General features: G+C 44.8%; 1 protein-coding gene across 1 annotated transcript in view; it reads left to right on the top strand.

Annotated features, from left to right (window-relative positions):
- The window catches only part of RARS2 (arginyl-tRNA synthetase 2, mitochondrial), a 273941-nt gene extending 249156 nt beyond the window's left edge, over window positions 1-24785 (top strand). Inside the window, exon 20 of the mRNA XM_086926598.1 lies at window positions 21384-24785. Within this exon, the coding sequence (XP_086782724.1) occupies window positions 21384-21470 (87 nt within the window). The 3' untranslated portion in view covers window positions 21471-24785. The remainder of the gene's footprint in view (window positions 1-21383) is intronic.
- Window positions 24786-25369: the final 584 nt, after the last annotated feature.

Raw genomic sequence — 25369 nt, 5'->3', positions numbered from 1 at the left:
GCAGTTAAGGGCCTTCCCTTAGTTACAATGAATCCAGGACATTCCGGCTATGATCCGAAGGTTTCAACCCCAGTCGCGGATCACGATGAGAGCAGCTCTACAGCTTCTTGGCCTGTTGAAATGGAATAAAAATATGATTTATATAGCGCGCATTTACCCTAGAGTGTCAAGGCGCGGCCTCAGTCATAAAAGAGCAGCAGATTTAAAGAGATGGAAAAGATGACTTACTGGTTTGAAACCCAGGTCTTTAGGGCTTTTCTGAATGTCAGGAGATCTTTCTTGCTCTTTAGTTCTAACGGGAGAGCGTTCCATAGTCTGTGGTGCCCGCAACAAAGCTTCGGCCTCCCCAGCCGGACTTTTTGAATTTAGGGACTACTAAATTGTAAACTGATCCTGAGGATAATGTTCTAGTTGGAATGTACCATCAAAAGCTTTTTTGAAAGTATTCGGGTCGAATGTAATTGAGAGCCTTAAAGGCAATGTATAAGCTTTGAAGTCAATCTGTTTTTTTCACTGGAAGCCAGTGAAGGAGATCCAATGCGTAGGAGATTTACTCCTATTTGGGAATGCCCAACAGTAGATGAGCCGCATCATTCTGTTGAATCTGAATTTTGTTGAGCAATTTTTTTCTGGATGTTGAGAAAGAGAGCATTGCAATAGTCAATTTTGGCCATTACAAGTACAGCGGTAACAGTTTTTTGCATGCCCAGGGGTGTAAAAGGGAAGATTTTCCTTAAGAGTTTAAGAACATAAAAAGTGGCCGAAGTCGAAATGTTAATGTGGCCCTCGAAGGAATGTTTGTTATCAAAGGTCCCGCCTAGATTTTTAACTTTGGAGAAGGTGAAGGTAGTGGGCCAAGTTCCTGTGGCCACCAGGTTTGGGACTAAAAGGAAGTATCTTTGCCAAAAAGTAACACCTCTGTCTTACTAGAGTTGTGCTTTAAGCAATTTGAGGTCATCCATTTCTCGACTTGAATTAAACAATGGTGGAACGGAGTAAATAATTCTTCCGGATCGATGGCTTATAGTTATGCCGATTTGAGTGTAGTTGGCGTAAGGTACGACTGAGAACCCAAAAAACTTAATGAGATTGGCAAGGGGAGTGACATAAACGTTAAAAAGAGTAGAGCTCAAAAAAGGGCCCTGTGGAACGCCGCACCGAAGTGAAAAACTTAGGTGAGTTAAAATCTTCAAGAGCCTGCATCCTGCTTGTTGACTATGCCAGGTGACATATGCAAACTCTGCAGGGGAGTTTGTAGTCCCAGTGGACCCAGCACCTGTGCATCCTGTCAGATTCCATCAAGCTTTTGGAGGTGACTGCTTGACCGCAATTAGACGAGCGGCAGACACCCATCTCGTCCCCACCCAGAGCTGACCTTGATGATTGATGCACGACTACTGGGTTGGGTAGGTGGAGATCAGAGGACCGTGGTCTCTGGCAGAAACCACGCCCCATATAAATGTGTTGGAATTGCCTGCTATTCATCTGTCTCTGAAGGACTTCCTGACGTCCTTCAAGGGGAGGCTGATACAGGTTCTCATGAACAACACCACTGTCATGTGTGGTAGTACAACAAGCTGGTAGAGTGGGGTCCTGAGTTCTGTGCCAATAGACTCTGCACCTCTTGAGTTTGCTGGAGCATCAGGGCATCTTCCTGATAGTGAACCACCCGGCGGAATTCCTGAATGCCAAAGTGGACGAGCTCAGCTTGCGGCACCAGGCAGATCATGAGTAGTCTCTTCATCCCAAGGAGGCTTATCTTGCTGACAGGTGGGGCAAAGCCTGGCAATATATTTTCTTCACTGTGGAGAATGCTCAGTGTCAAACCTTTTACATGTTGGTATTACCACAAAAACTCTTGCTAGGAGATGCATTCCAGCTGGACTGGGGCGCGAGACTCCTGTATGCCTTCCTGTCTCTGCCTCTCCTGCTTCAATTCTGGAGACGATCAGGAAAAACTGGTCCCACTTCTTCCTAGTGGCTCCGGATTGGGCCAGGACAGTGTGGTACCCAGATCGTCTGCCAATCAGGTTCACACTTTTGATCTTTTCTCACAGGGCAGGGGTCTCCACTCGAACCTGCACAATCAGCAACTCCATACATGGCGGTTAAGTGATAGCAATTGTCTGCGTTCGATCTACCCCCTGAAGATGTGGGTGTCATCCTTCCTTCCAGGAGTCTGTCTATGAAGTCCACTTTGGCAATGCCCTGGAACAAATTTGTAGACTGGTTTGGAGTCTGTAAGATAGACCCTTAACAAACCAAACCGTCTGATGTTTTATTGCTAGTTTTATCTTTGGCCCAGCAATGCCTTACAGTGGGCACTACTAAAGGTTATTTGTCAGCACTTTCAGCATTTTTGCATTTGACAGACCAACTGTTTTTGTTTAGATCACATGTTGTGATGCAGTTTATTAAATGTTTGACACATATTTCCTCCCAAACTGTGATGCCACAGTGGGACATAATCATGGTCTTGACGTTCTCTGGTGTACTTCCTTCAAGTCGATGCACAGCTGCTCATTTTGTCTTTTGACCTTGAAGACTGTCTTCCTCATTCTACCCACTTTAGCTCATCCCATGAGTGAACTCCAGGCTCTGTTGGTACAACCTCCCTACACCACCTTTTTTCCAGACAAACTGGTAATGATTACTTGGGCAGCCTTCTTTCTGAAAGTTGTGACTCCTTTCCATGTTGGGCAGTGCTTCACTCTCCCCCACATTGTTTATCCAGCCTTGCCCCTCGAAGGAGGAGAGACACTATCAGTTGGACCCCAGAAACTATTTAATTTTTACATTGACCGTACCAAGGACCATTCGGTAGACAGTCACCTTTTTGTGGAGTTTCCAGGGGCGAGGAAAGGAAATGCTATGCAGAAAAGAATTTTGTGAAAGTGGAGAGTCATCTGAATTAAGGCCTTCTATGCTTCAGCCAAAAAAGCAGCCTCCAGAAGGTGTGAGAGCCCATTCTGCCAGGGCTAAGGCCGCCACCACTGCATTGGCATGAGAGTGCCTGTCATTGACATCTGTCACAGCACGGCGTGGGCATCAGTGCACTTGTTCATGAAGCACAGCCAGATCCAATGGGAAGGGCATTGTGTCCTTTCAGTCTTGCGAGATTTCCTGGTCCGAGCCCACTCCTTTATGAGGTACTACTTTGGTATCTATTTTAAAGGTGAGGAATTTGAGGTTAAAAGTAATCATTAGAGGTAATACTCTTTCTGGTGAATACTGTATCTAAGGGCAGATTCCTCACTGCCCTCCAACCTCCAAGTCCTATGGAGTAGTCTCTTTGTACCATCTAAAAAGGTCCCAAATTAGAGATCTACACACTGGAATGGACAATTGTGTTGTGCTTCACTTCTGATAGCGGGGAAAAAGTCAAGCAAGAAATCGATGTTGCCTTGCAGGAGTGACACCTATATGCAGCTTCGCACTGTCACTTCCGGAGTGGAATGAAGCCTATGCGGAGTCGCACATCCCTGTCTAGCATCCTGTGAGAGCACTGCTATGAAAAGTTTCCATGTCTAGTCTGGCACCTGGGCAATAGTCTACAGATGAGAAGTCTACGGTTTAAAGTATTCACCAAAAAAGTGTTACTGTAAATGTAGGAGTTCAGGATTCAACATGAAAAGTGAAATAACTGCGTAATTGATCTACTGATATCTCATTGTGGTGTCTTGACACTCTCACTCTCTCTCTCGCAGTCTCTCCCCATGTTTATGGAAGTAAATTTAAGAGCTCGTATTTCACAGAAAATAGGTCTTCATGGTGAAATATATTTCGTAATTCATGGGCTGACTGAATTTGACAGACATTCAGCTTTGCTAAACAAGTTGAAAAGGTAAACCGATGGTTAACAGAGAAATTCAGCTTTCTTTCAGACGGAGCAATTATCAGGATACATGAGAGACACAACCTTGCAAGCTCAGTCTTGGTTCATATGTGTAGCAATGAATCCTCTGAGGTATATATAAACAAACATTACAAAAAGAAGATGCCTACCAGAAAAAAGTTTAATATGCCCATTTTAAGCCTTGTTCAGCCAACTTTATAGTGTCCATGCACTGCAAAAGAAAATCATGTAGAATGCTCAGCATACTCCTGCAAACTAGTGTTGAGCGTGGACATTTGCAAGTTGTATTCCTCTTCAAACTGCTCGACGCGGAGTACTTGAAGAAACTCGAGTAGTGTCGAGAATGACTGTTGGTAGAGGGTGTGATGGAGAAATTTCCCTTCCAATGATGTCATAAATACAAAACTAAATTTCCTTGGTTAGACCAGCATTGTGTCTGAAACCTCTACTTAGCACATGAGGGGCCAGATTTACAAACATTTTGCTCTGTGTTTACATCACAAAAGTGACAGAAACTGGTACAACATGTTTCTTTATTATTTATCTTTACTTGGAAATGGCCTAAAAGTAATGCAAAACAACGCTAAGCACTGCTTTGTGTTATTTAGCCTCAAGGGGCCGTTACATGGGTGTGACATGGGTCTTCCCATGCAACCACTCATGCTTTGTGACTCAGAACCCTACCTGCCAAAATAAGAGACAGTTTTTTCGTCAAAAATTAACCACACTTGAAAGCAGGCGTTAAAAGGAGAATTTTTTCATTTATTTTCTTTTCTGATTTTGTATGTGTGCTGTACTGTACTGCACACATACAAAGTAGGAAAAGTTTTAAAAGTTGTTTAGGCATAATATTTTATACTGGAAAGGCCTTCCAGTACAACACCTATGCTAGACTCAAGCACACACCCTAGCACTATGGCATAAAGGTATGTGTGTGCCGCTCTTCAGCAAAATTCCTTACAGGCACTAGGGAGAAGGAAGGAGAGAGCCATATCCACCAAGAAAATCTTCATCCAGGACAGGATCTTTGCCAACTCCAGCAACTCTAAGGAAATACGCGCACATCACCCCCTCCCAGTACCTCTGCAACAAGCTCGACTCCTACTTCCATCTGAAAATCAAGGGCCTCTACGACAACTTCAACGACTAGACACCTGACTCCGAAACCACTCCCCGCCAGCAACGCCAGCCAGCCTACCATTTCTTACTGGACCCCAGATACCACCGAAGACACCGCATCGACCATGAAAGGCATCCACTCAGGAGCCCCCAGGGACCCCTGCCCCGCACATCTTCCACAGAGCCGCCGCCACTCCAGAACTACAACGCATCATTAACGCCACCTTCGAAACTGGCATCTTTCCCGACGACTGGAAAAAAACAGAAGTCAGACCCCTACTCAAGAAGCCCTTAGCAGATCCCACGGACCTCAAGAACTACCGCTCCATCTCGCTCCTCCCCTTCGTGTGCAAAAGTCGCAGAGAACACCGTCAGCATCCAACTAACAGAATTAATTGAAGAACACTCCATCCTCGACCCCTTCCAATCCGAATTCCGCAGCAAACGCAGCACCAAGACCACACTCCTCGCCGCCACAGACGACATCTTTACCCTCCTCGACCAATGACACACCGCAGCCCTGATCCTACTCGACCTCTCTGCAGCCTTCGACACCATCTCCCACCGCACACTCACTGCCAGAGTCCTTGAAGCCAGTATACAGGGACCCGCCCTCTACTGGCTCCGTACCTTCCTCGCCAGCAAAACCCAAAGAATCAGACTTCCACCCTTCCTCTTCGAACCCATGGAAATCAACTGCAGAGCACCCCAAGGATTGTCACTCAGCCCCATGCTCTCCGACGTTTACATGGCCCCCTCGCCACCATCGTCGGACAGCACAGACTCAGCATAGTACCCTACGCCGACGACATCCAGCTCATCCTCTCACTAACCAAGGACCCCATCACCACCAGACTCCACTTCCTGGAAGGAATGAAAGACGTTGCATCCTTGATGAGCAGCAGCTTCCTGAAGCTCAACTCGGAGAAGACAGAGGTCCTCTTCCTCGGACCCTCCCCCTCTGTATGAGACAACTCCTGGTGGCCCACCGCCCTCGGTGGCCCACCCGCCCCATGGACCACGCCCGAAACCTCGGCATTGTACTCGACTCCTCTCTCTCCATGATCCGACAGGTCAACGCCGTCGCCTCCACCTGCTTCAACACCCTCCACATCCTCCGAAAGACCTTCAAATGGATCCCCCACGAATCAAGGAAGACCGTCACCCGCGCACTCATAACCAGCAGACTGGACTATGGAAACGCCCTCTATGCCGGGATAACCAAGTCTCTGCTCCGCAAACTCCAGACCATACAGAACACCGCACCCAGACTCGTCCTCTGCATCCCCCGACAGGAATACATCACCCAGCACCTGCGTAACCTCCACTGGCTCCCTGTTGAGAAAAGAGTAACCTTCAAGATACTCACCCACGCCTACAGATGCCTCCACAACACCGGACCCAATACCTCAACGACAAAATCTCCTTCCACGTACCCAAGAGAAACCTCTGATCCACCAAACTCGCCGAACCCTCACACATCCGCAGAATAAGAACGGGTGGAAGAACCTGCTCCTACATTGCGGCTAAAACCTGGAACGAGCTGCCAATCGACATCAGGTGTGCCCCCACCCTGCACGTCTTCAGGAAGACCCTCAAGACCTGGCTCTTTGACTGAACGGAGCTACACCCCCCCCCCCCCCCCCCCAAGCACCTTGAGACCCTCATAGTTGAGTAGTGCGCTTAAAAACTCCCTGATTGATTTCTGTAGGTATGGCACTCTCATGATCTCTCCTTCTCATGCAACGCTGTGCAGCATTTTTGGGTGAGAATTATGTAAATCTGGCCCAAAGTGTAAGGAGGTCAAGTGCAATAAAACTGGGTCTGATAGTTCAGTGGACTAATACATCCACTCCAGAAACTTGTGGTTCAAATCCTAGTGTGTTCACTCTGCCCTTCATTCTTCTGAGGTCGACAAAATGAGCACTATAAAGTTGGGTAACAATAAACGCCTATTATTCTTCATCAAGATGCCCCAAGGGGTGAATGTATGCTTTACAAATACCTCTGTTACGTTATGTTAAGTAGACCATCTGTCTCCGGTGCAGTCACCACTGGGTAGACCATCTGTCTCCGGTGCAGTCACCACTGGGCCCACCAGCAAATGCAGCATCGAGACTCACCTGAACGCCGGACCGTTTTGTCTTTGACGCAGTTAGAGATTGAGAAGCATGATCTCTAATTGCGCCAGATTATAGGCGACAGATCAAAAACTACTCCTTCATCTTTCTTTCCACCACATTCACTCAAGTATCAACTTCCCAGTGATTGTCCTTGAAAGTATCCTCACGTTGAGGCATTAGCCCTGAGGTGAATCACAAGCGGCACTGACCTTCAGCTCTGTCTCAAGGCTCCAATACCTCTTACCCGGACAGACCCCTCGGCCTCAGGAAAGCCTCTGACTAATGACTTTGAGCCTTGGCACCCAACCTCACTGGTTGAAGCCAAAGCTTCCAAGAAACCATCCCTGAAATCTAAATCGGCTCTACGGCCAACTTCGAAACCCACCCCAAGATCAGTGAAATACCATTTACCCTTGAACTCTCTGCAATGTCAGATTTTGGGCAACAGAAGATTAGTGAAGGTGAATGTAGTAAACCCCGAGGGTCGATAAAAGAATATAAGGTGGCTCCAAGCAACATAGTTCATATCAAGGGTCAGGTGCCACCTGATTCTTTAGTGGTTCTCACTGCTCAAAAGAGGGATTCAGATGAGGCAACTGGAACTCCTCCTCCAGATAAGGAAAGCAGGAACACTGATACCACCAGGAAGCAAGTGGGTGTGGTATGTTATGTTAATATCATTTATAATGCACACAAATCATCCCGAGAGGGGTATCTTGAAGCGGAGGAAAACGCAGACAAAGTGACAACTGCTGAAATTAGAACAGCACAGAGTGATTTTGTAAATTTAAGATGATCAGTGCACATTTTAATATTAAGAGGTAACCTATTCCAATACGTATTGGGCTACGTAAGAAAAGGATCTGCCCCATACAGGTTTTTCTGATCAGTGGAACATTCAGCAAAGCTTTCTCACTGGATTGTAGAAATCTAGCTGGGCGTTAGAAGGTAAGGTTAGAAGTTAGGTAACTAGGACTTTTCCCTACCAGGGAAGTTTGTGTTAAGCAACACAATTTAAAGATGATTATTTTTTGGACTGGTAACCAGTGAAGTGAACGTAAGAGAGGAGAGGATACTGCCCTAGAAGGACGAGTGCAGATTAGACGGGCAGCAGTATTGTGCCCAACTTGAAGTTTTGATAGCAACATCTCATTTGCAGAGGCCAGTAAGGCATTGCCGTAATCTAACCGACTTATGACCAGCACCTGTACCAAAGTTTTTCTCACTGAAAGTGGGTGGAAGGTAAAAGCTCTCTTCAACAGGTGCATCTTGTAAAAACAAGTGCCAATTGTAGACAAGACCTGCTCCTTCATAGAGAGATTTCGGTCCAATCAGACACCCAGGTTCTTGACAACTAGTTTGGGAAGTGGAGCTGCTCCAAGTTCTGAAGGCTACCAGTCGTAGGCCCAAAGTTGTTCAGCTTTGCCAATCAACATAATCCCAGTTTTACCAGCGTTCAACTGGAGCAGTTTTCAGTCATCCAGTCTGCAATTGCTCTCAACATTCTTGTGGTTTTACCAGATCTTTGTTGAAGGAGATTATCAGCAGCGTATCATCAGAATACAATATTACCTCGGATCCAAAGGCTTTGATGATCTTGGCAAGGGGGTCCACAATAGATGTTAAAAAGCATGGGGCTAAGACATGAGCCTTGAGGCACCCCCTTCATGGTGCAGGATTTATAGGGACCCAGAATAAGAGTTTGGGCTTTTGTTTGTAGAAAGATTCTCAAACCATTTTAACGCTAAGTCTTGGATTCCAATCTCCTGGACCCTTTGTATCATCCTGGGATGAGACACAGTATCGAACGCTGAGGATAAGTCCAGCAGCACAAGGAGAAATGGAATATTGGCATCAAGGAAACATCTAATGTGGTCAGTGACCACTACCAAAGCTGTCTCAGAACTGTGAAAAGACCTGAAACCAGACTGAGATGAAGCCAGAATCTTATTCACCTTACGGTAGGCCAGAAGTTGCTTATTTATCTGACCCTACAACAGCTTACTCAGTAAAGGAAACAATGAGATCGGTCGGTAGTTAGTTAGATTTGTAGGTAATAGGCTATCCTTCCTTTGAATCAGCATAACCTGACCCACGTTCCAGACAGAGGGGATCTTCCCGGTGTTAACAGATAGGTTAAATAATGACAGATGTCCAAAGGAGATCCAGATGTGGGGCAGGTACTCAGTGGAGGATCACCAATTTAATTGGACTGCTCTCTAAATACCTTCACCATCACTGGTAGAAGGTGAAGCACCTCCTTAAAGCTAACCCCAGAAAGGGGCAAGAACTGGTTGCTTTTGAAATGTTCTTGTCAATGAATGGTACGTGAGTGATCGGCTGGTAACTTGCAAGGTAGTCAGTATTTTGTAGGTTTCTTTAGGAGTGGGAGGATCAGGCCTGTCTTGAGATCTTCTGGGAAGATGCTTTGAGTGAGACATTGGTAGGAGTGAGAGAGCTTCCCCGGAGAGAGCTTTAATGAAGGTTAAGGGTCGCTTCAGGTGGCTTTGCGGGAGTTGTGTATGTTAGCGAGATCTGCAAGAGATAGGACTTGAAAGATTACCATTGCAGGTTTCTATGGGAAGAGGTGTGTATAAGAGAAGAAGCAGGCTTGGAGTTGCTGATATGCTATCATACCTTTTGTATTTCGTAACCAAAGAAGAGGTTGAGATGATTGGACTTTTCTGTGGAGTGAGGAATGGATAGGACTGGCGGGGGGTGATGTAGTGCCTGATTGTCTGGAAAAGCGCTCTGCCTCTTTTGGTAGTTTCATTCATGGTGTAGGTATAGTACTTTGTTTCAGCTGATGTGATGAGTTGTCTGCACGTTGTGTGGATGTATTTCAGTATGATGAGGTTATCTGGTGTTCTGTTTTACTTCAATTTTGTTACCTGTCTGAAGATGGATAATTTATTGTCCGCAAGGTCTTTAGGGTGCTGAAGGCTTTTGTTTGCCCTTTTGTGCTTTAGTGAGTCATAGATGTTTATATTGTTTTCCTAACAAGTGTTGAAGTTGGTTAGAAAGGTATTGCCTTCGGACGTGGGTTTAATCAAGTTGATAGGGAGAGAGATGAGTTGAAGTTTCTATGGAGAGGTCTTTGAAGGACCTGAAGGTTTGGTCTTGCAAAGTGGTCAGTTCAGGGGTACAGCAAAGCTGTGGATGTGGCATTTGTAGTGTGTTGGTTGCATTATGTGTTGTATCACATTGAGTGGTTCGAAGAGATTGAGGAGGGTGTCTCTTGTTTCTTTTTGTTTGACTTTGTTTTGATTGGGAGATTGAAGTTGCCCGAGAAGGTGGTGTGGGCATTTCGGATGGCAAGGTGGTGAGGAAATCTGAGAATTCATTAATGACATCCATGTTTTACTTGGGATGCCTGTAGATGAGATGGAAGGTGTAAGTCTGAGTTACAGAGAGTGGGGAATGGCATGTCAGCTGCTCCATGGTGTTGATTGGTACATGCTTGCCTACAGTGCAGGGCAAGGAGGACTTAAGGATGACAGCGAGGCTTCTTCTGTGTGTGATTCACGCTATGGGTGCTGTAAGAAGAAAGACATCTAGGATGTGGGGGTGAACCATATGTTTGTGATGATGCACACTTGCGCAACATACACAAAAACTCAATTCACATCTTTCCATACCTAGATTGATAAAGAGTGGCAGATGAGAGCAATGCTTAGCACAAACTAAGATAACAGTGTTCCTCCTAAAGAGGCTAGGATTTACAGTCCGTGTCAGAAAGATGCATCTTGTGCTACACTATATCGAACCTTTTTAGGGGATGCATTAAATTCCATTACAAGGAAAGCTTACCCAAACCAAGAGCAAGCAATGGGATTCCAGAAGCTACTAGCTCTTTTTCATTCACTATGTCTTTGTATGGGGAGGATAGTAATGAAATTGTTAAGGATGATGGTTCCCTGCATAGCGATAGTGCCGCCTACCCAAATGCGTATGCGCTCACTGCAAAATAACCATTCAAGGCAATGGTCACAAGTGGAGAGTTAATGGGAAGATCTAGTTTTGGTACAGCCCAGAATTCAATGAACGGACCTAAGGTAGAACCATAAAAACTTGTTGTGAGGAAAGCCTTTTCTGGACCAATCTTGCTTAAGTGACCATTATCAGGGATGACTCACTCATGGGTTGGGGAGCACATCTCAATCACGTGACTGTTTAGGGTACCTGGCTGCAAGAACTGGAGGGTCACATCAGTTACCTGGAAGTCAGATTGGCATCTAGAGCATTTTACAATTTCACCTGGGGCAAAACACTCCCAGTAAAGACAGGGAACATAAACCCCTTTTATTGTATCCAGAAAGAAGGGGGAATTCACTCCCGCCAGCTTTCAGCAATAGCGGAATAAGATTTGGCATTGGGCTGTTGTGTGTCGATTTAGATATCGTATATAGGTTTCCTGACTTATGCCCTTATATAGGCACAATTCTCATTGCCCTTATTTAGGCATTATCCATGCTAACCAAATACAGGCATGGCCACCTACATCCGTCCATCCACGTCACAACGAGTTCTTGGAAAACCAGACTCTTAAGCCTTTAGGACTTCCCCTTGCTTGGATTATTGATTTCTCCAAGAACTCATTTATATGCATGAACATCTATTCCTTAGGGGTTCATTCATGACGTTCCTCTGCCCGACTTTTATGTCAATGCTGGCATTCCTAAACACCTTCAAGGTATAAATATACCTTCACTTGCCATGGCAAGTCACAGCTGCATACTTGCACGGCTCACCACGGCAAGTTCGGAAGGAAGTCGAGTCCCCGCCTGACGCACTGACCAGACGCTGTCATCCTCCTCGCAGAGAATCCAGGCCCAGTGTTTCTGACTCCACTTAGAAATCGAGACCTGGAAAGAGATTCCAACCTCTCTCATTCTAAGGTATGGAGCAGACTAGAACCTAGAGGGACTTTTGGCAAATCTTGGTAACACCAATCCTAACTATAGATAAACTAGACTATAGAAAAACAGCACCTACTTCTCACCTCGTGCTACACTTAGGTTAGGTACACTGGGGTAGAACTAGCTAGAAGCACCAGACGAATATTCACATTTTAGCCTGTGTTATTTATGTATGTATTTTTATGAATATATGTCATAGTTACAAACCATGCTATTGCAGTATTATTTTATCTTACTGCTAACGCTGTATGTATTATACTTCGCATTCTGTCTTTCCATTGTAGCAATTCATATATCTTACACGAGAAATAAGACTGTTCAATAAACCCTTTTTATTAACAAGCCCGTCTACCTATTTCTGAGTAAACTCTGTAGAAACGAAGTATGCACGATTGACTAAGTGAATCTGTTATCTATTGTTTCCATGATTCTGAGACTGTTCTGATTCTAAGGGAAACAAAGTTGTCATGTTAATGCGGTTGTCAGAAACAAATCTCTTCTTGTTTATTCGAGAAGTTTCTAGTGACCTCTGAGTTAGCTGGCACACACACGTAATTAAGTTTAATGTACTTGATGGAGGCATACTGACCTCAGTCCTATCCCAAAACTATAGTGTATATTATTCCAATGCGCAGAGCCTATCAGGGATATAGGAACTATATTACAGGGCTACTCAGAATCACATTTTGCTCCTATTGGACCACCTGCAAGTGATGCACAATAATTTTGCGGATCTGCTGAGCAGAACACATTAACAAGTCTACTAATGGGAGATGACTCCATAAGTACTTCAGGGGTACTTTCACACATGGGGCACTCAGCACCGTGAAAATGCTAAACCTTTGCCTTCAAGCATCCTCACCCACAGTTCCTTAGCAACACAGTATCAATGAATTGGTCAGGGATGTATACTTCTGCTTTCCCTCCACTGTTTCTAAACCTATTACGTTATGAGGAAAATGAGAGAACTACCAATGACCTGCATTCTGGTGGCACCAACTTGTGTGACACGGCCGTAGTTGTCGACACTGCTTGAAATGTCTGTACATCAGAATGAAAAGCTTCCACTGTGGCCAAATTTACTGACTTGGCATGAAGGTCAGCTTATACACCCTCGTCTCAGGCAGTTGAATCTAGCAATTTGGCACCTGAGGTCTTAGAGTTTGGTTACCTTAAACTTCCAGATGAGAGTATGCAAATCCTTGGTAAGGCACATAGACATACTTACTACACATGCCTGCTATGCAGCAACATGGAAAAGATTTGTCCATTACAGTTTGGAAAGGCATCTGAGCAAGGCATAATTTTTTACATCTGCAGAAAGCGGTATTGGAATACTCCCGATTAGCTTACATTTTGCTGCAGTAGTAACATACATGGAAAACAAAATCTGCCCTTCTTTAAGATAGAGAAGGCCTTAATGGAGGTACTTAAAAGGGTGATTCCTCCAAGAACTTCCCCGGTTCCAGAATTTTGAAATAATCCTTACAGACTGATGGGTCCTTCTTTTGAGCCTCTACATTCTTCTGCCTTGCAACTTATGTCTTGCAACGTAGTGTTCTCAGTTGCCATCACCTCTCGCACAAGAATCAGTAAGATGCAAGCACTAACAGTGGAGGAATCTTTTGTTCAGGTCCATAGAGTTGGAGGTCTTTTGAAAACAAACCACACATTTTCTTCTAAAAGAAGATTTCCCTTCTTCATATAAATCAGACAGTTGAGCTGTCCATTTTTGTCCCAGACCCTCATACTGGGCCATAAAGTGCATTAGACTCCTTATGTCAAGAGTACACTGATGTACTACACTGATGGAACTAAACCCATCCGCAAGACAAAGCAACTCTTTATTACTTTTGCAAAACCTCATGCAGGCAATCTTATCACCAGGGATGACAAACATTCTGTGCTGAGGCTCTGCTTATGTTATTTGTGGTACCTAGAGCACACCCCACTCAAAGGAAGGTAGATATTGTGTCCTTCATAGGGAACATAATCATGGCAGACGTGGAGGGCTGCCACCTGGTCAGCATCTCATACATTTACCAGACATAGTGTGGACATCCAAGCCTATCAGGAGGCTTTAGTTGACCAAAAAATGTATAAGAACCTTGCTCTAAACATGTGTATCATCAGTTTCCCACCCACCACATAAGGGGTGGTACTGCTTTATAATTCATGCAGAACATGCGTATTTACAGCAACACATAATACAAATGGAAAATGTTACTTTCACTGTAACTACCTGTTTGTAGCTTGTAATGCTGTAGATTCACATACATTCGCCCTCCTCTCTGCAAGTGAGCAAGGATCCAAGATATTTTCCACTTTCTGTCTCTTCGCAGTACACAACACATACATTTAGTTTCATTTTATGTTGGCAGCAAAACTCATTGGCAATGGAGGACCTTATTTCATATTTACCCACTATATATAAAAAACAAACACACACACACACTCGCCCCTTTCTACCTTTAAACAAAAAAAAAGTAAATTCACCAGTAATAGTTAACTGAAGGAACTTTAACTCATGCCTCAACATGCACAGTGTTGTCCTAAACATTGTAATTTCAGATGTCATGAGTGATGTTATCAATAGTTTCATAGAAAATGTCATGAGTGATGTAAGATATGAGGTCATAAGCAGTGCATGACGAGGGCATGAGTTATAGTTCCTTCAGTTAACAATAAAAGGTACATTTCAAAGTTTTTTATAGTTCAAATTGTTGTTTAAACTGGCATTTTCACCTAAGTATAACATTACTTTAACCTTTGATTTTCTTTCAGTTAATTTTTAAGGGTTTTTTAAATGTAAAATAAGATATTATTACCATATATAACTTTAACCGTAGTCTTTTTTTTTTTTTTAGGGAATATCCTGGGTTTTTAATACATAAAAATAGATTATTACCATACCAACCCTGTGCACAACCTACGGCTGTGTGCAGGCTGAGGTTGGCCAGGGGCATCCACATGCGGTGTGGGGCCAGGCTCTGCATACAATCTCCCCCCCCAAATAGCAACCAACCCCCATGTTTGAGAAACTCCTCAGCACCCCCTTTTTAGGTCGAGCCTAGAGCAGCGCGCATAGCTGCTTGCAAGACTTCTAGCAAGGGGCTTCAGAAAGCTCACCAAGCTCACCACACGCGTGTTTTTGTTTTTTGTCCAGGCTATTGGGCTTTGCGTGCGTCTTTCTAAGAAAGACAGCACGCAATTGGGCAAAGGCGGTGCATGTCGCGCCTTTGCTCTGCCCATGGCCTATTGCTTGCGGTTACCCGCACAGGCGCCATCTGTTTTGAATTATCGTGCCCAGACGCGTCTGCAATAATTTAAAACGGATGTTTCACTGTGGCGCGCGCATGTGCACCACTGGCCTGCCGGTTTTCTCTGCCAGATATTCCCCCGCTGTTTGAGGAGTTACTCATCGGACTCTGAATACTTGTGCCTGGGGCGAGTGACGTCAGCTGCGCTGCTCCTCAATGGCTCATTCTGTCTCACAGGCCCTGGTATCGGTCACGTGACCATGCCTACCCCCATCCATCCATCCATCCATCCCTCCCTCCCTCCCTCCCTCCCTCCCTCCCTCCCTCCAAGAGACGGACTGTCCTCCAGGCTGTTCTATGCCTCTTCTACGCCTCATCATACCCATAAAGATCTACTGAAGGAACTTCAGAACTGCGGTTTCTACCTTTATGCAGCATGCACAATTCACGGCGAATCGCCTCTAGGCGCTGGAATACTAGGACTTGTTTATATTCAACCCAGTTTATCGACTTCAGGAGGAGAAAAGGTGGACCCGGCTTTGCCGTATTTAGTCTCTAGCTTGCAGGGTAGTGACTCCCAGATCTCTGCCGCCCTTCAGCCATCAGAGCAATTTCAGCAGCTTAGTTTCCCCACAGTGACGGCGGGGCTGGTGCCAGGACTTCCAACAGAGTAGCCAAGTCTGATGTGTTAAGTGCTCCGCGATGGCTGACGTCGTTTAACTGTCTTTGCTGTTCATCATTGCAGTGTCGTCCTTGCAGACAACCATTCCTGACTTTGGCTTAAGTTAACCGCCCTCTTCTCGCCGTGGCACCTTTCCTGAGTGACTGTCCTTAGTACAATGCTTCTGTTTAAAATGTTACTGCCACTACATAAATATAAAATAAAAACATCCTGATTAGCAATGACTTGTCAAGAGCGTTCAGCCATTATCTCTCAAGGTGCCTCGTGACAGCCTGCTGTGACGTCACCAAAGTCCCAGCCCTTCACGGCTGAATGTGTGCACACTTGCCTTGCTAAAGCCAATAGGTCTCGCCTTGGCAAGCTGGTGTGATGGTTAAGGTTTTTTGTGTGACCGTGCCGTCAGAATGGAGGAGAACCTGCGCAATCCGCAGTCTAAAAAAACCTTCTTTAGACGCCACCGTTCCTAGTAATTTCAGTGTCCTTCTGGGAAGTACTAAGCTATTTTGCCAGCAAGCCTGCCCTGCAGAGCAGTTGTGTTAATATGTTGGGTAGAATATGGCTGCCCTGCTTGGAGGCGGCAGTTTGTAGAAGTGGCATGGATTGGGTCCTGCCGCACCTTTACCCCATGCTGTCCAGGTGCTTCCTGGTACCAGAACCTATTCGTCCCAGACCAGGGTTGGATTGGGATTAAAAATCGGCCCGGGCACGCCCAAAAAAGTGGTCCACATTTGCATATTGCCTTTCCGCAAAACACTGCTTCAGCAAAGTTTTATTAAAACAAGCATTGGCACAGCCGATAGATCTCGCCTTTGAAACATTATAAGTGTTTAGCCATGCAACAGTTGATGTTGCTCCAAGGATATTGTGCTGCATGATTAAATACTTATAAGGTCCCAAAGGCGAGACCTATTGGCTATGCCAATGCTTGTTTATGTTTGATGCTGTAGGTCTGCGGTTCCCCCATGAACATTCGCAGGGGCCACACTAGGGGCCCGATGTAGGTAAATCTTTTTTACCACCTCTTAAATACCGATTCATACCGAATCGGTATTTAAGAAGTGGTAAAAAAGAGCAGGGCAGATGTAGGTAAGTAATTACCGAATCGGAAGGATTCGGTATTTACCGATTCGGTAAATACCGAATCGGTAATGCCCATTGATTCCTATGGGCATTGAAGCCCATAGGAATCAATGGGCATTACCGAATCGGTATTTACCGAATCGGTAAATACCGAATTTTGCAAGGGTGCAGGGGGTGTCACTTTGACACCCTCTAGCACCCCAATTACAGGCATGTGTGCCATGTGGCACACATACATGCCCTAAGGGCATGTCTGTGTGTCACATGGCACAGGTGTGCATGCACAGATGTGCATGCACACCTGGATTCGGTATTTTACCACCCAATTGGATTGGGTGGTAAAATACCGACTCCTAAAGGCCTGTGGCACTGTTGTCAGTGCCACCTACATGTGGAATTTACCGATTCGGTATGTTACCGAATCGGTAAATTTACCGATTCGGTAAAATTACCGATTCTTAAATAAAACGTCCCCTACATCTCTAAAGCCTAATACCGGTCGGAAACGGCCGAAATCGGCCGTTTCCGACCGGTATTAAGGCTCCTACATCGGGCCCAGAGTCTTGCAGTAGATCCACAGTTCCAAAGAATCTCTGGAATTTTTTTTACATTTTTCCCCAAGGGGGTTCCTTTGGAAACCCCCTCCCCCCACAAGGTCTAGGGGATCAGGATACCCCAACTCTGTCACCGTACGGTTTTATTTTTATTTACTAGGGCACAAGGACTGAGTTCCCAAGTCCTAAAACTGCAGTTGGAACTTTTGCTTCAGGTTGCAGCCAGTCAGATCGTGTTGTTTGACCTTGCGGAACTCCAAATCTTCCCCAATTCTTCACGAAGGTACCATGGCATCAGAAATACACATGAAACTAAATTTCTCAATAACTACTGAATAGATTTATGTGTACAAAAGGACGGTGCACAGAACAGAGTGCTCGCAAGCTCTGAAGTAGTGTTGAAAAAATCTTTATTTATCCGTGATTTCTACACTTGCAGAGACTCGACTCGAGCGAATCGTGTGGGCGGCCGGTACTTTGGTCGGACCCTTGTTTCTTTATCTACACTGTGGGGACTTATACCGCTATATTAGTAAGTGTGGGTGGCCGGTATTTTGGTCGGACCCCTGTTTCTTTATCTACACTGCGGGGACTTATACCGCTATATTAGTAAGAACGGGCGTCCAATGCATAGGTCGGACCCCTACATCTTTACTCTTCTCGCGGAAAGTGACATCGTTTACAGAGACAGGGCGACCGTCACAGAGGTCATGCTTTGGTCGACAATCCTGATAGCCAGCTTGGAATTCTGTCAATATATATTGCCCTCAACTTTGATTCTTGGTTGGGCCTGAATATTGGAATTTCCATCACATGAGAGCCCTGACGAAGTTCATGCGAACGAAACGCGTTGGCTGAAGTTTCAACCCGAAAATAAATAAAGATTCTTTCAACACTACTTGAGAGCTTGCGCGCACTCTGTTCTGTGCACCGTCCTTTTGTACACATATTTTGGATCTGCTTAGCAGGAGAGTATTGGTGCGGCATACTCTGGACGTACTGTGCACTGATTATGGACTTACGATTCATACTGAGAAATTAATGTGCATAACCCTGGTCAGCCGCCTGTTCTTTTTTCAATTAACTACTGAATAGATTTACACCAAGTCACAAAATGCAAGCTTTCTGGGTATAGATGGAGCTTTCTGCCAAATTCGGTGTAATTCCGTTCAGCTGTTGTTTCTGAATCGCTGCTCAATTTGCAGATGAGGAAAAACAATGCCCAATGTCCGGCTGGGTAGGTGACGATCAAGGGGGAACCCAGGCCCAGACTCCTTATTAGCTGTCCACTGGTCATCGGCCATGTATTAAGTTATTAGAAAACAAGCAAAAACATTTCCTATGGAAACTTGGCCCTAAATGTAAATGGCGACCAGTGGGTAAGATATATATCCTTTACGTGTGTGGGGACACATCAGCAGATCACCTTTATGTATGTGTACAATTTGGAAATAATCTTTTGAAATGGACAAATAATTCTAGTGTATTCACTGTGGGATAATAAACACTTAATTGACAATTTTTGCTATGCTACATGCTTTATAGAGAGAAATGAGCGGTGCAGTTATGGGCAGGCATTGTGATATCCCCCCGCAGAGAGAGTGCAAAAATAGTAAGGAAAAGACAGACGCCAATCCATATAATTATGTATAGCAGATGTTTGGGTTGCTGTGTTGGCAACATATTGAATTTGGGGAAAATTAAGAATACAAAGTAATTAGGCGGTAGAAGGTTTTACCAGCTTGCTACCTTTTAGTTAAGTAGGTGCAATAAAGTACTGGAAAGAAGTGCACGGCCCTCCCTCATGGCGGAGACTGGTCAGCGTTGGCTGGCTGGGAGGAGTGCGGTCTCCACATGGTTGGGGATTTATATAGAGATGGTGTCTTGGTGCCTTTCCCGGCGTTGCGGGAGGCCTTTGACCTACCAAGGGTGGACTACATATTGCATGCTGCCCTAGTGGCGGGAATCCAGAAACACTGGAAGATGGGATTGTTGGAACCCCCAACATCGCTGGGGTGCCAGGGTGCCAATACATCACTATGGCTGCGGGTACGTTTAAGGCCATCACCTGTTTGTATCGGCGATTGTCCACGGAACACCTTTCCCCTCTGGACAGCTTGAAGGGTAAATGGGAGGAAGATCTTGGTAAGCTTATCCCTGAGACGACGTGGCCACAGTTGTTGAGGCGCGCTTGGAAGCGCACCCGCAATGCTATGTTTCAATTGGTCCAATTTTATACTCTCCACAGGGCCTATTTCACCCCGGTCAAGATCCAGCAGTATTTCGGGGGGACCCAGTCGCTGTGCCCTCGGTGCCAGGCAGAAGACGCTGATTTTGGTCCTGTACGGGATTAGGCTCTTATTGGAAGGATGTTATGGCATGCTTGAACCGAGTGACGGAGCGCGAGCTGGAAGCTGAGATGGGAACCTGCCTCCTGTTGTGGTTTCCGCATTCCCCTAACACTAAAGGGACAAGCAAATTTTATGATTTGGGTTTAATAATGGCAAAGAGGGAGCTTACCATGCACTGGAAGACGAGGGGAACAGCCTTTATGACGTGGCTGTTACACTGCATGCCGTTACAACGCGTTTTTTTCAACGCAAGTCATTACCACGACTTGCGCTGGAGGGCGCTGCAGGACAAGGAATTTTTTAATTTACTATCCAACACCTTCCCTACTGTACGTAGGCTGGTGTTGGAATAGTAAATTAAAAAATTCCTAAGTCCGCACCCCCTCCAATGCAAGTCGTGGTAACGACTTGCGTTGAAAAAACCGCGTTGTAACGGCACGCGGTGTAAAAGCACACGTTGTAAAGCCGTACAACCGAAGACGAGGATGGGTCCTAGCTTTGGGAGATGGAAGGCGAGCTTCCAGCACTGGGCGGGGAGCGAGGCGACACTTCGGCTCCAGCTGGCTAGGCGTTCCTCTAATGACAAGGCGCTGGAAGTTGCAAGGGCCTGGGGAGCGTTAGTAACGGACTCCAATCACCGGTTGAGCCGGACGAGGGAGACGAGGTACAGGCAGTGGTAGATCAGGGAGCGAGTACCAGAGCAGAGGACCCCGGGAACGCAGAGGGGAATGTTTTAGACGGGGACACTTGAGCACATATAGGGAGGAGCTAAGCACTACACGACACATCCAGAAATATTGACAGTTCAGGAAGGAGAGTCGGAGCACACCTGAGCAACCGGACGAAATCTACTATCTATTGAGAATCATGGTGATGTTATTTTACATTGATTTGTGTTAACATTGGTAATAACCAGAATTATAGGCGCTGTGTAGCACGAAGATACTCGAGTGCACACTGACCGGGGGTGGGGTTAGTGGGGGAGGGGAAGGGAGTGTTAGGGGGGGGGGGACAAAAAATTGAGCCCCGGTTAATCCTGGTTTTTGATAATGAATATTGAACTGCACACAAGTCTTTATTGCACGTGATGATAACCTGCTGATATGACAATTGTTGACTCAATAAAAATATATTTAAAAAAAAGTACTGGAAAGAAAACATGAAACCTAATGTAGTTTGATTAGAGAACGTAGACTTACTTCTGTCTTAGCATGAACACAGCTAGTGTCCCATAACTTGCTCAGTAGTACAATTTTGAGAAGTACAACTTCTTTTAAGGCTGATAAATGTATTAATGTACTTGTTTGCTAGTGAGTTTTCATTCTGTTTCAATTACATTTAAGGTACAAGTTAAATGCATTGAATATGGATATCTTGGGAAGGAAGTTGGCATTATTGGAATAATTACAGTCTTTTTTTCTATTTATTGTCTGTTTCAGGCACGACTTCATCTTTTCAGGACAGTGTATTCAGTTCTAGGCAACGGAATGAGAATTCTTGGAATTGCACCAGTTTCTAAAATGTAACTTTGTGGAAATTCAGAGAAAGGAAATATTCTTTTGGATAGGGCTAACCATTAATTAACACCAATTTTTGAGGTCTTACTGGTCACATAAACCAACGAACATTTCGAAAATGAAGAAGCTGGAAACCCTGTGTGTTTTTAACGTCATTATAATGAGGAGATAAGTATGAACATAAAAATTCAATTCTCAAGTTAGTTTTCAGATGAGCCCTCTCCCAAAATCCCATTCCTAAAACAAACGAGTAGAATACACATAAAAAAAATTCAATCAGCAAATCGTTGCAGATTCGGCAACTGATTGTCGAGCAAAAAGAGAACTATTCCTTTTTAATAATAATACAATTAATCACTTGTATCTTGATCTTTTTAATCTGCCACAGTATTTGTGCAGTGCCTAACCGTCAATAAGGCAATCTTTAATTTAACTTTGAGCTTTCAACTATGCTGTGCTTTTAACAGAATTGACACAACCTGACATTACGTACTAATGTTGATAAACTCCAAAGCCAGTGCCTTAATCACTGTGACATGAATTGATTACTTGAATGAATGTATGTTTTGTTTATATTATTCTGTTTGTAATCATATACAGAAATCAACAACCTTCGCTGCTTGAAACGTTGTTGTCCAGGGCCAGCTGGCATAGTGGGCAGGCATCCTTTGCATCCGCTCCCACTGCTGGTTGTTTTATTCTGCAGTTGTGCCTTAGACTGGGGTAGGTACCCCTAAAACAATCATGCATGGGGAGTCAGCACTTGCTATTTCTGAGAGCATCTCTGGAGGTCGGCCTTGCTTTGTTTTTGTTTCTCCATTTGGAAGTGCCCAGCTTAACTCATCTCCATTTACAGTGGTGAAGATGGTAGCATGGTAACCAGGGTGGCTGGAGGGGGTAGAATTGCAGTTGATTGTTGTTGCAGAGTGCACCATTCGAGCTGCCCTATTCACTGAATCAGATTGAGTAGAGTGTGTATTCCATAGTCTGCCCATGTAGCATTTGCCATCTTAGAGCCAGGCACCACTGCCTGGAAGACATCACATGGTGGTTAACATAGTCGATGTGAAAGTGCAGCTGACAAGGAAAAACCCTCCTGATGCAAACCTCTTTTGTTAGGTTCCTTTGTCTTTCAGGGGCATCCTTTCTAACAGCAGGCGCTCTGCATTGTCATGCAGAAGGATATTTCAGTTGTCTTGGAAGGTCGTGCGAGCTACCGTAGCCACACCTCTCAAAATGAAGTTTATTTTTTTTATTGGAATGTGAACATCTGTCTTTGCAAAGCCTCCTGGTGCGACCCAGTATGTTCACTCAATGCCCACCACCTCAGCCTGTTTCAAATTGTAGACCTTTGTGAATATAAAGATGATACGCACCAAATAACCGCATTCCCCTTGGTTACTAATAGACATTACAGACCATATGGTTTCTGTGTACCTATTTTTGAGATATTTGTATTTTAGTTGCAGTGACGGGATCTGGTATTCATTGAAGCCCTATGATTCTGTGGCCTTGCCACCCCCGGCATCTTTTCTTACATTTCTGTAGCTTTTGCCATAATCTGCTCAGTATCTGATGAGAATATAAGTGGGACCTCTATAAAGCTCTTCCTCATCCTTTCCATTTGTTCCTTAAGGTCTTTCTCCCACTCTGTTGGCATCTCTTGCAGGCATGCCTTGAGGTCTGTTTCGGATAGTGCAGGTTTCCTCCTTCCGGAATGTTATGTCTTTGGAGAGCGACAGATTCAGTTGCTGGTGTTCAACTTCCGCTGCCCAGAGGCCAAATATCCAGTGGTGACCCACTGTCCCTTATCACGATTCCAATGTAACATTCACTCACGTGTTGAACAGCTTGCAGGCTTCCTTACTGTATATCAGCTAACCTTACATCAGTTTTATCTCATGCTAATTCTGGCCAAAGGAATTTGTCTCATGGGCTTGGGCCGAGTCCAAATTTAGAGCCTTCTCCATCCGTGTCTGTGGCCTCTTCCTGGAAATTCACATGGTAGTCATACATCACCTAATGCAAAAGCATTGAGTCACCATGGCACAGTCCAGTCAGATGCTGTGGATTACTCAATCATTGTTTTTCATCTCTGTACCCGAACCTCCCTGCCTTTTAAATAAGGCATCTGGAGCCCCATGTATCCCCTCAGTGCCCTTACCTTCTTATGTAAAGGCGCCAAGGGGTATGCACTGTACATTGCGCGCATCCTGCCCCTTGGTGGAATTCAGTGGAATTTTAAAGTAATTCAGCAGAATGAAACTCCACCAATTCCTCCCACCTCTAGTAATAACCATAGCAACAATCCTTTAAATATACAGTGTACTGTGACTCATGAAACTACATCTCCCATTTCCCCGCTGTCCCTCCCCCTCCCACACGCTCCTTGTTCAATGGAGAGGAACAAACTAATATGAATATAAGATGAAAGCAGAAGGGAAAAGATTAGATGAAAAGTCAGAAATCCTATCTACCTTGTGGTCCATCACAGTGTGAGTCAAGGTCAGTCCTTTAAGGGGGGTGCCTGTACTCACCCTTAAGTTGCATCTGACGGTATTAAGCGTCTCGATAGTTCCCCCAAATCCTATCCTTGAGGCGATCCTCTACTTTATATATATTTCGTTCATAATAAGGAACATTTCACTGAGCAAGGTGTCAATCTTCGGGAGGGTGGTTGTCTTCCAGTGTCTGAGGAGGCATTATTGGCGACCACAAGTGCCGCTGCGCACCATCGGACCTGTTGTGGAACTAATACCGGAGAGGACAGAAATTGTGAAGCAGCACAGTTACAATGTTTAGGGTCCCCACAATCCTTGTGTATTTGCCCTGCTCCGCTCAAATCTCCTTCCAGTATGTCCCAGTAACAGACACTCCCAGATTATGTGCGCAGTGTCGCCGTCCACCACCTTGCGTCTCCACAAGGAGGGATCAGTAGAAATCCTCGCCTTGTGCAACCTATGCTGGACCAGAGTCGCCTATGCAAGCCCTTGAAATATGCCAATTTTAGTCTGGCCTCCCTCAAATATCTTGTCACTTTTATTTATGTACATTTTCTTATCTATATATAAGCACTGAACAGAGTAACATTTTTGATGAATATTGGTTTATGTAAATACAGAAATGTGGAAGTAATGAGTTGTTTTTGAACGTTTTATTCACTTTTTGAAGTTAAAATGTGTTAGAGATGTTAGTTCGATGGCAGAGGACAGTTAGTAAAACTGAGAAGTAGAAATGTTACCGAGCTTGAAAATTAAAGATGCTATGGTGTGTTTCAATTAAATGTTGTAAGTACATGAATAAACAAATCGCTCATTATTTGAATTGCATTGTCTTTGTCTTTACACATACTGGATGGGCCACACGCTGAAGCATTGTATCGGTGTGGACTGAGAATAGTTTCTATTTGAGGCATTCAACAGAGAGCACATCCCATCCGTCAAAATGTCTCTCCCTTCATATTGAATGAATGTTGAATAAAGTGTTGTTATTAGAAAATGTACAGTGAGTTTGTGCAATGCTGAAGAATCTATCACAATGTACAATAATTGGTCAAATTTAATCCACAAAGCGTGAGGTAAGCATCTAATAGTATAGTTTTAAATAAATCATGGAGGGAAGCGTAACTTTTGTTACTCCTGGGGAGGAGGATAATGATGTGGTAGCCTGCAGAGATTATCATTCATATTATAAACATATGAGTGTTATTTGTGCAATGGTTGTAAGTCTAATGCCACAGCAAAGCCTCTGCAGAGAGCTGCTTAAAATTAACAGCACAAGCAAGTGCCAAATTGCAACAAATGTCCCCATATATAGCCTTGTCGCAAGATGACAGGGAGCATCCAAACGGTGAAATTCCATTTTGCTTAAGGCTCTGAAAATGCTTGCCCTGGAGCAGATGGGACCAC

Source organism: Lissotriton vulgaris, chromosome 6 (genome assembly GCF_964263255.1).
Source record: "Lissotriton vulgaris chromosome 6, aLisVul1.2, whole genome shotgun sequence".
Lineage (NCBI taxonomy): Eukaryota > Metazoa > Chordata > Amphibia > Caudata > Salamandridae > Lissotriton > Lissotriton vulgaris.
This window is presented reverse-complemented; position numbering and strand designations above follow the sequence as displayed.